Consider the following 11,862-nt stretch of genomic DNA (forward strand, 5'->3'; position numbering starts at 1 on the left):
TATATCTTTCGGTTTGCGAATAATAGAGCCAGTAGCATCGAAATAAACTATAATATCATTCTTATCCAATACATTAATTTGTTCCTCTGTATACATATTTTGGAGGTAACGTCGTCCGATTGAATAATCGCTAGGATATTTTTATATTTTTCTTTTTGTTGTTATTTATTTTAACATTTTATTTATTTATTTCATTATTTACAAAATTGAAAATTAACTCTTGCTGAACAATAAATATTTTCTTCCGCTACGTCCTCGGTCTCCACGCTGTTTGGTCTGCGTTGCTGGTTCCCTCTTCTCTGCTCGTCTGAATCCTGGTGATTCCGTTTGCGTTGAGGAATCCTGTTTTTCCTGTTGTATCGTCTGCGTTGAGGAATCCGGATTCTCCTGTCGAAACGTCTGCGTCCCTTCAGTGGTCTTCCTGATAGGTGATAACGGAGGCGGAGAGATCAGAGGTGGAAGAACCCACGGATTCTTCGGCGTGGATCCTCTCGAGTCCGGCGTCGACGTCCCAACCTCGATTGACCGTTTTCTCTTTGGCGTGTAGATGCCACAGGAGTTGGGCGACTTGCGCCGAGGATTGGCGAAGAGCCGGTAACAGGGCGGCCGGCGCCGGGAATCGGCGTTAAGCCGGGGGACGAGCGACTGGCGCAGGGAGTTGGAGAGCGACTGGCGCTTAGGGTCGGCAGGGACAGAGTGGTCGAGCGACTTGCGTCGGAAGACGAAGAGGAGCGGCTAGCGCCTGGAGTCGGCGGAGCGATGGAGTCTGAGCGACCTGCGCCGGAATTATATTTCAAATTATATTTAATTTTATTAAAAATTATTATAACAAATGCTTGAAAAATTAGCATTGTTACGTTAAAAGATCAAACATTCAAGTAAAAGAATTGTTTAAGCGACTTTTCCAGCAAGAAATGACTCATTGAATTGATATCAAATCGATCTCGATTCGACATCTTTTCGATCAAGAAAATCGACTTAAATTAGACACATAACCTTCAACATTGCCGGCCGGCAACCGGTCTTTTCTACTTCATGGCTGCGTGGTTTGCTGCGTGTCTCCGACGTCTCTGTACATATCATTTTAATCCAAAGGTAATCCTTCTTTTCCTTTTTATAATACTAATTAAATTCAATATAAAAATACATTTAAGATATTATGTATATATTTTTACTAATATTTTTGAAATATGCGTGGTATTATATATCACGTTAAAACATTTGAGGTTATACTTGTAGAAAGTTACATATAATATTAGATGCAACATAAAAAAAAGTATAGCACATATGTAATATAAATATAGAATATTAGTACAAATATGTTATACTTGTTTGTTACTTCATATATGCAACTTTTTAGAAGCATGACTTAAGATTTGTGATATGTTCTATGATGATTATATACAAAGCATATATATTTGGAAAATATTAGTAAAAAATATATAAAAATAACATACATAAATATACATATCTAAATTACGTATTACATATCTACATGTAATAATATTACATATCATATTTCATATATTACATATCATTTTACATATCATAAATTTTTATCTGTATTTGAATTTAGTACAAAGATCGACCTCCATCGAGTGCATTCTTAAGTGGCCTACAAAGCAGTGGTCGGCTGAAACATTCGCTCTATCGTGGAAACTGCTTGATTGATCGCATGGGCAGTTTCGAATGGCGTGTGGTAGTGCATTGTATAGTACCAGTGGGACACAAAGCATAGAGTAAGTATTAACTATATGATCAATATTTACTTTTAATTACATTTTTATTATAATATTAATAGTTATTGTATTAAAAACTCACGTTTATGTTAATTTTTTTTCATGTTGCAGCGTTGCCGCAAAGGAAGTACAACTGCAACCATAATTCGGTTGAAATCGGTTGCAATATATGTTTTGTGCACACTCATTGTCAGTAGTAATATAATAATAAATTTGGATATTCTCAACAACGCCAGCATCATGGGGGATGATGACAGACCTGTGAGTAATGTTTTGTATAACATTCTTTAGTTGCATTTTATGCGTATTTCTAACACGCGAAAAAATAACTTAGTAATATTAGGTAAATGTCATTAACTAGTTCAAAGTTTGCTGTTATTGCTAAAAATTAGCTGTTAAAAGCTAGTTATATTTAATAAACTAGTTATATTTATTATCTATTATTTTTATATTATACTTTAAGATAAACATTCAATCGCTGAAGCGAACTATGAATCGCAGAGTAAAGACGATAATTACAAAACGAACTCGTTTAGAAAATTTAGCAGCTGTTATTAATAAACGATATGTTGAAAGCGAATCCGATGATAACAGCAATGGTGAAGATGGCGGTGATGATACAGAAATAAATTTAAGAGTGGCTGAAGAGGAAAATGTTAATATTTCATTTCATGAGGAAGAGTTAGATAGCGAAACAAATGAAAATATTTTGCATAATGAAGATTTGACTAATGAAAGTGTTCAAAATACATCTGACAGTACAGATTCTGAAGATTTAAGATCTAATCCAAGCAATTACGATTCAAATTTTGAAAATAACAGTGACATTAATTAAGAGGAGCCTTTACAATTTGGTAATAACAATGAGAGAGGGCAGTATATCGTTAGAATTTTACGTGAATGGGTTCAAGAGGGAGGCATTGTGTCAATGCGAAAGCTTGATTCTTTACTTGTAAAGCTTCATCGTATATTTCCTGTTGTACCACTTAGTTACAAGACACTCTTGCATACTCCACATGAAATTAATATAAAGGAAGTTAATGGAGGAGAGTTGTGGTACAAAGGAATAGCTTATAACTTGGATCTAATGAATTTAGACGAATATTTACAAAAATTTAATGAAATTTTTATCGATATTAATATTGATGGCCTTCCATTATTTAAAAGTAGCGCAGAAAGATTTTGGCCCATTCTTGGGAAACTTGTTGCATCAAAAAATAAACCTTTCATCATAGCTATTTTCAAAGGAAAGAAAGATCCTAATATAAATGACTTACTCTATGATTTTGTAAGAGAGATGGCTGATTTACGTGAAAATGGATATATACGAAATAATGTGAGATATAGATTGTCAATAAGACATTATATCTTCGATGCGCCTGCTCGATCCAAGGTGAAATGTTGCATCGAACATGGTGGCTATTGTGCTTGTGAGAAATGCGAAGTAATTGGAGAGTACGTTGATAATAGAATGACTTATATAGAACTAGATAAAAATCTTAGAACAGATCAATCCTTCCTTAATCAGGAGCAACCTTATCATCATACTGGCCGTTCACCGTTAGAAGTGATTAGAGCTGGTTTAGTTTCCCAGTTTCGTTTAGATAGTCTTCATTTGGTATATATTGGTGTTTTTAAACGATTGATTCTTGCTTGGAAAAAGTGGAATGGGCCTTGGAAGTTACATCACAGTATAATACAAAACATTTCTGACAAGTTGCTGATGCTAAAAGATTCCTGCCCTCGAGATTTTAACAGACCACCAAGAAGCTTAACCGATCTCACGTTTTTTAAAGCAACAGAATATCGACGGATATTGCTATACGACGGTATGTTAATTTTCAAAGATTGTGTAGCAGATGAAGTTTATAAACACTTTTTACTGTTGCATTGTGCAATTTACATTTTGAACAGTCCGTGTTTGGTGCATACGCATTGTGACTATGCTAATACATTATTAAGAACATTTATTTCTCACTCCGCTACTATCTATGGTCAAAAATTTGTTGTTTACAATGTTCACTCTTTGTCTCATCTTGCCAGTGAATGCGCAACTCATGGAAAATTGGATGGCTTTAGTGCATTTCAGTTTGAAAACAGATTACAATCTATTAAGGCATCATTGCGTTCTGGTTACAAACCCTTGAAACAAGCAGCTTTTCGTGACTTAGAAAAAAGACAGACAGATGTTGCATTAGAAGATGAGCAAAATGTTGTTGTACTTTCTTGGAAACGAAAAGAGAATGTCGCAAATGAGGTGGTGGATGGGATCCAGTTTCGGAGAATCCATGTCAATGACATCTTATTTCAGTGCAATAGGAAAGATGCTTGTTTCAAAACATGTAATAACACTGTTGCAGTTCTCCAAAATATTGTGCAAGTACAAAATGAAATATACTTTATTGGTTTTTCCTTCTCTGTTGCTATGAATGCATATGAATATCCTCTGCCTTTTTCTCATCTTGGAATTGTGAAAGTTTCACATCGGAATGAAGAAAGGCAAATTTTTCCTCTGACCGATATTACATGTAAATGTTGGCTTATGCCTGATGGCGATGCTTATGTATGTGTTCCTTTGTTACACAGCATGCCCTTATTCAAATAATATTTTTTAGGTTTACTTTTTCTGTAAGTAATACGATTTTTAAATATATAATTTTTTTCATTCACTATTTTAAATTATATTTAATTTGCTTGAACGTTTGTATAAAAATTTTTGTTTTTCATTATTTTTTTGTAATTTTCTAGCAACATTTCTGTGCAAGAGGTAAATTCTTCGCGTATGTATATGTATGCATGTACGTGTAAGTGTATATGTGTATGTAGGAGGGAAATTTATATATCATAATCATCATCATTTTCTTATTAATACTTTTTTTATATGCCGCTTGCCTTGATGAGTAAAATATACTATCTCTCATTTTAACTTATTGCACCAGTTCAGGAGTGCAGCGAAAACGAACAACCTTATTGCAAATAATCAAAATGTATATTTATGCTGGTATTCATAATCCGATCTTATTTCAAGACCGTTTTAAAAAATTTAGATACTAATGAAGATGACGGCTTAGTGATTAGTTTATAACATTTTATTACCTTTTAAGATTGTATTTAAAATCTCAAATATAACTGTTTATGAATATTGACCCTAAATGTATGTTATAAAAAAACATGCTTTATTTCTATTTCTTTCTTATTATTATTTATTTATTTATTTATGTTACTTTATCCCACACATATAATGTGTGAGATAAAGTAACATAAATAAAATTGTATAAAATTGTTTTTTACTTATATTGTAATTTAATTTTCTTTTTTGTTACTTTGCAGTTTATTGTGTTCAAATTTTTGAATAATGATGCTACCGAACCGAATGACGAAGAAGATATATTTTATGATGTTGGGCTTGATAAATGGATAATTGGTGAAATCGATGATAAAATGACAGCCAAAATTAAATGGCCACCATTAAATCCGTCTATTCTTGTAAGAAAAGAAGCAACATTAAAATTAGATTGGCCAGAACACTATATCAAAATTAAAAGATTTTATGGTAAGTAGCATTGTTACAGTGTGCTTTGCTATACGTAAACGTTTTCTATTTATAATGGAAAAATAGAAGAAGAAATAAAGATTTTTAATTTACTTATTGGTGAATGTTGTGTGTGATATCAATATTACTAAACTCAAATTTTGAAAAATAAGGATTTTTGAACAGATTTCTGTAACACCAAGTTAACAAAAAAATTTTTTATGTTTTGTAAATTAAATTTGAAATTTTGTAAATTTTTATGTTATTGAAAGTAATGTGAATATTTATATAGAAAAAGTAACAAATTATTTTAGTGTTATAAAATATTTATTTTGTTTTAATGTTCTAATTTATTGTTGATAGCCAGATAAAAAAATATGCTATTATTCTCATTTATTTCGGTTCTTTACAGCTACATATCCTGATGCTGCAAAAGCATGCAAAATGTTTATAGCCGATTCCAATTATGAAACCGATACCCAATTGGGAAGAGGTTTGAGAAAGAAGAAAAAACCGTTTCATTTGGACTCTAATAATAGTGAGTCATCAGATAACGAGTCTGAGCCTGAGGTTGAATCAAACTCAATCAACAAAAAGAAAATTGTCAAAAAATCAGGCAACTGCCCTTTAAAGAAGTCTAAAACTACAATAAAAGCTCCTCCTTCTGTTCCACTGCCGCAACAACTTGGATTGCCACAACTTGGATTGTCACCTAATAAAATTACAAGACAACATATGCCTCAAGTATCCAAACAGCCTACCTTTTCACTTTCTGTTGCCAAAGATTCCGGCAGAGGTCGTGCAACCCGCCACATTCTATCTAAAAACCCTGTCACAGATAAAAAAAATCTACGGATGTGATCTCGTCAACTATCAGTAATAAGCTGCCTACTCGTTCTTCTACTAGTAGCTGTGCCTCTTCTCAATCGGTTGATCAATATTTCTCAAATAAAGAAAGTGGAGAATGTTCTAATGCAAGTGTCCCAGATAGCAATATCGATGCTCAAGATTCCGACAGAGGTCGTGCAACCTGCCACATTCCATCTAAAAACCTTGTCACAGATAAAAAAAAATCTACGGATGTGGTCTCGTCAATTATCAGTAATAAGTTGCCTACTCGTTCTTTTACTAGTAGCTCTCAATTGGTTGATCAATCAAATAAAGAAAGTGGAGAATGTTCTAACGCAAGTGTCCCAGAAAGCAATATCGATGCTCAATCCACGTCAATGCAAAACGAATTCAACGATGAAGAGCAATATTTGGAAGTAATAGGTAATTTGCATTTATTTTCTTTTTTTTTTATTTTTCGTTATTTGTTGTTTCATCAGTGATTATTTCATCGATTTATTATTTTATTAATTTGTAAAATTATTTCTCAATTTTCAGATTTCTCATCATTACACAAGATGATTCATACAGAATTTATTGAAATAAAGAAACAAATTGATAATTTTAGTAGCAAAGTCGATATATGTGTGATGAACCAGGAAATACTGAACCGTTTCTTATTACCCGGTGAAAAAATTATTAAAAAACCATTAAACTTTCCTTCACTTCCAGTTAACAATGAGGTGCAGTTAAACTGTCTTGAAAATTTCTTAAAAGATGATGGCAATTTGTCTGCGGCAGTAAGTGTGTTCTTATAACGTTATTTTATTGTATGTACATATTTATGTTGTGTAACTTTTATCTTTGCTTTTCTCGTTTCTCTTTCAGTCTATATATTTATCCAAATATATTGACCCTGGTAGTTTTGATAATTCTGTTCGAAAAGTTCTGTCAAAAATTATGACAAACACTTTGGCTCAAACATATAATTTTCAAGGTCGAGGAAACAAACGTAAATTTGAAGCACTTAAAACTTGGGAACTTGTACAATGTACGTTTTTGTATTAATTTATTATTGTTTCTAAACTTAAAGCGATATACTTTTTATAATTGTAATCTTATCTACTATTATTTTTATTTGCTCATTTCTCTTTAAGGGTTGGTTGTTCCAACTTGTTAAGGTTTATTACAAAATTTACCTATAACGTAAACATATGTCTTTATTTTCGAAATAAATAGACACATAATATGTAAAGCTTACCAAAATGTTGGAACAATTAGCTCTAAATTTTCGATTTTAGTTTACTTGCATCTGTATAACTAGCAACTTTTAAACTTTAGGTGCTCTATTGCAAAGTTTTGAAGGTGATTCCTTAACAACTGCAGAAAAAGTAGTTGGTTCGTGGCTTTCCAATGCTAAATGGCGTCAACAAACTGACGGTACTACATTGCGTCAAAGACCTTCAAAGGATTAAGTACAAAGTTCTCAAGTATATTAGTTTTAAGTTTAATTAATTATTTTAATTTCAAGTTGATACATTTTTATTTCATTTTTTATTCCAAGTTGATACAATATTCATTGTTTTTCAATAATTCGTTCCTTTTAACGTATCGTTAAAAAATGTTAATTTTTTATAATTCAAGGATATAATCTAATTTGTTTCTAACATATATATGGAGAGCAGTAAAACATGTTACCATGAAATACTTGTAAGAGATATATTATATTTAACAAAGCCAATCAAATACTTGTATTATATTAATTAATGCGTATATAATACAAAAAGAAAGACCTAAAAATGTTCTATAATTTTATTTTACGCTTATAGCTTGAGATTCTTCACGTAAATTAAAACAAAAATGTTTATTTAGCTTTAGAAGAGATGAAGTAATTATTATATAAAACAGATTATTGAGAGGCATGACCAAAAATATTGCATTTTATTTTGTAAGTTGAAATGCTTTGAAGCGTTTTTCTTTTTCCGCTACCTTTCTTGAAAGAAAGGAGAAGAAAACTACTTCAAAGCATGCATGGTAGCATCAGTCGACCGCAATAATCTGTAATAATGTACCAAAGCTTTATATAACCTTAAATTGAATCTATATCGAATCGATATCGATTCGATGTAGATTCGATTTGAGGTTATCTACCAAATACCACTGTAATAATGTTATGTATAGCTTTTATAATAAATGTTATGGCTAAAACATAAATTTCTACACTATTTCTTTTAAATTATATTAATAAATATTAGGATTAAGGGTGAACGAGTGATTTTTTTAGCCTCGAAAAATATTCGAAATCGTGGACACGATTGAATCGAAATCGATCTTTAAATTGACATAATTTCGACAAATGGTTTCGATATCGAATTGATATCGATTCGAAGTTTATTTCTCACTGGGTCCTCACCGATTTCGTTGAACTTAGGCTTAATCGACGCGTTTTTGCACAAAACGACCGAATCTGGCAGAAAAAAGTGTCGCTCTGACCCGCGAAGCGAGATATTAACAGTTAAAGTTGACGACTAAAGTTATGAGACCTGTCATACCGACAAGATGTAGCGACTACGAGCATGCCCCGCGACCACATGGGTATGCTCCGTGGCCGCACGCGCATGCTCCGTAGCGACATATGTAGTGTACTTCGACGCGTCTTACTTAAATAAATATCTTGTCATTTACAACCTGCACATCTTAATCTTACAATGGCATACTCAGTCCAGCAATTAAACAATAATCCGTGGCTTCCCTTAGGAAAATTTACTTAAAGTTTTTTAAAGTTACTTAAAGTATTTTAAAGTATTATAAAGTATACTAGCCGTAATAATAGTATACTAATAGTATAATAGTATACTAATAGTATACTGACAGCCGAGCGTAAAGTTTTCTTTAAGTTATTAACCTCAATAAAAACTTTATAAGCAAGTCGCAAATATACTTTAAATTTACTTTTAACAAACGTAATACTTATAAATATACTTTAACTTTACTTTTTATAAAGGTAATACTTAAAGCTGATTTTAACTTATGCGTGTTGTTTCAACAGTATACTTAAAAAGACAAGTTCCCTTTTTCACCACACTTGCACCACACGAGACATTAAGAAATATTATATCATATATCCAATTCAAAATTTTATTACTCTTTTTAAACTGAATTTGTTTCTTAAGATGATTTTTGGAAAATTATATATTTGCGCTGGTTATGACATATGTAGACTATATATAACACTTACATCAAATTAAGAAGTAGTCTACCACGTAAGGCAGTTGGCTCACGATCCAGAGGTCCCGAGTTCGAATCCCACCAAGGTAAGTGTGTTTTTCAAATACGAGAAAATATTTATAATCATAGACTGCATCTTAAGAAACAAATTTAGTTATAAAATAGTAATAAAATTTCGAAATAAATAATTTTTTTTTATTCCGGGTGAATATCGGAAATCAGTGTCCTCTAGTATTAAGAGGACTGCAATCTTAAGTCTAGTGTCTCATGGTTAGAGGATATTCCTCTAGATTTTAAAATATCTTCTTGAGACCGTATTTCAGAGGAAAATCCTTTAAAATCAAGCGGGAGCCACTAAATAACAGAATTGTTTTTTTTGGGTGATTAATAGTAATTGCATGAGTTAACTTAAAGTAACCTTTAAAGTATATTATAGAAATACTTAAAGTTTGGTTCGAAATCACTTCTAGTTTATCAATAGTTTATCAATAGTAATTTCTTTGGTAAACTTTCTAGTTTATTTTAAGTTTTTTTAAGTAAATTTTTCTAAGGGTTGCGATTCAGGACATCATTGGCAATTATGTAAATACGTGGCCGAAATTTATACGGCAAATGTTCTGGGATAAAAATTTTACGGATCATAACCGAATGATTATTGTCAATTTTGCATATATAAATGGGGTATCGGAAGAATTTTTGCATGATGTATTAGCTTTCACGCTAAAAAATGCATACACAGCTGAGAGGAAGCGCAATATTGAGTATAGATATCGATATTTAAATCATGAGGTAATTCTTTCAATATTAATTGATAACTATAGCAAACAAGTATATTGTTTTTGCTTCCTCATAGAGGAAGCTTTGTTTTCGTGAATTTCGTATATGAACCTTCGATTGCCTATAAAGTTGGGTCTAGTCAACCAAATTTAAATGAATTATATATGAAATAGGGGTAGAAGAAACCAACGAAGAGATTGGTTTTTGAGTTTTTTCTGCCAATATGTTCAGATTGTTGTAAAACGTCGAAATATCGCCTAAAAAAAAATGTCCGTATGTATGTGTGTATGTGCACATTTGATGTTGTGGTTGCTCTAATTTCCGCAAATATTGAGATATCGGGCTGTTTTTTTTTTAATCGATAGAGTATCATTCAAGGAAGGTTGGTATTGAATTTGGCGATGATCGGTAAAGGGGTTCTTTTTTAAAAAAATTTTGAATTTTTTTAGAAATGTCCGTGGTTGCTCTAACTTCCGCAAATTTGGAGATATCGATTTATTTCTAATTTTATTATATTTTTTAGTCTTTTCTACCCCTATTTCATATATAATTTTTTAAGATTTGGTTGATTAGACCCAGCTTTATACGCGATCAAAGGTCCATAATTTTGATCGCATATAAAGCTAAGTCTAATCAACCGAATTTAAAAGAATTATATATGAAATAGGGGTAGAAAAGACCGAAGTAAAAATTGTTTTTTGAGTTTTCGATGCCAATGTGTTGCTTATGTTCGAAAACGTCAAATTTAAATTTTTTGGTAATCGGTAATCCCTTCACCTATCCTCGCCAAATTAAATAACAATCTTCCTTTAACGATACTCTATCCATCAAATAACTTAGGGTAGATTGAGGCGAATCGGATTAATATAAGTTTTAAGACAATTTTCGTTAGTGTTTTATTTTAAACGAGCTATTTTATCGTGCTAATTAGTAATCCGATTTGCCTCGGTCTACCCTATACATTTTTTAGGCAGAAATCGGTAACCCTTTCACTAATCTTCGCCAAATTCAAAACAACCTCCCTTTAATGATACCTTATATATAAGATTACGTGTATGATTTGTACACTTTTTAGGCAAAAATTGGTAACCCCTTCACCGATCATTGCCAAATTCAACACCAATCTATTTTTAATGATACTCTATCCATAAAAAAAGTGCGCAAGTAGAAACTTGCACATTGTTTCCTCATAGTTTTTAAGTGTGCAAGTAGAAACTTGCACATTGCTTCCTCATAGTTTTTAAGTGTGCAAGTAGAAACTTGCAGATTGCTTCCTCATAGTTTTTAAATGTGCAAGTAGAAACTTGTACATTGCTTCCTCATAGTTTTTAAGTGTGCAAGTGGAAACTTGTACATTGCTTTTTCATAGTTTTTAAGTGTGCAAGTAGAAACTTGTTTAAGTGAGCAAGTAGAAACTTGCACATGGCTTCCTTATAGTTTTTAAGTGTGCAAGTAGAAACCTGCACATTGCTTCCTCTATGAGGAAGCCAAATTAATAAATATCTACTAATAATTATGCATACAAAAACAGGCTTCCTCATAGAGGAAGCAATGTGCAGGTTTCTACTTGCACACTTAAAAACTATAAGGAAGCAATGTGCAAGTTTCTACTTGCTCACTTAAACAAGTTTCTACTTGCACACTTAAAAACTATGAAAAAGCAATGTACAAGTTTCCACTTGCACACTTAAAAACTATGAGGAAGCAATGTACAAGTTTCTACTTGTTTATTCTTTGTAGCAATTGGGACAAATGCGA

The 11,862-nt window shown here is 32.0% G+C and overlaps 1 protein-coding gene and 1 long non-coding RNA gene across 2 annotated transcripts; one reads left to right on the forward strand and one right to left on the reverse strand.

Annotated features, from left to right (window-relative positions):
• Nucleotides 1-91: 91 nt before the first annotated feature.
• LOC139781838 (uncharacterized) lies at nt 92-8,676 on the reverse strand. Its single transcript, XR_011720703.1, has 3 exons — nt 8,513-8,676; nt 997-1,070; nt 92-775 (listed from the first exon to the last, which is right to left on the reverse strand). It is a non-coding gene; the product is annotated as an uncharacterized lncRNA (long non-coding RNA).
• LOC139781837 (uncharacterized) lies at nt 968-8,313 on the forward strand. The gene is made up of 8 exons (XM_071720732.1): nt 968-1,095; nt 1,577-1,739; nt 1,851-2,000; nt 5,070-5,292; nt 5,684-6,543; nt 6,658-6,899; nt 6,988-7,150; nt 7,441-8,313. The coding sequence occupies exons 5-8, from the start codon at nt 6,498-6,500 to the stop codon at nt 7,572-7,574; spliced, it is 585 nt and encodes a 194-aa protein (XP_071576833.1). The 5' UTR covers nt 968-1,095; nt 1,577-1,739; nt 1,851-2,000; nt 5,070-5,292; nt 5,684-6,497; the 3' UTR covers nt 7,575-8,313.
• Nucleotides 8,677-11,862: the final 3,186 nt, after the last annotated feature.

Source organism: Temnothorax nylanderi, unplaced genomic scaffold (genome assembly GCF_030848795.1).
Source record: "Temnothorax nylanderi isolate EJ_2023f unplaced genomic scaffold, tnyl_v1.0 TNYL_tig0367_pilon, whole genome shotgun sequence".
NCBI classification, from domain to species: domain Eukaryota; kingdom Metazoa; phylum Arthropoda; class Insecta; order Hymenoptera; family Formicidae; genus Temnothorax; species Temnothorax nylanderi.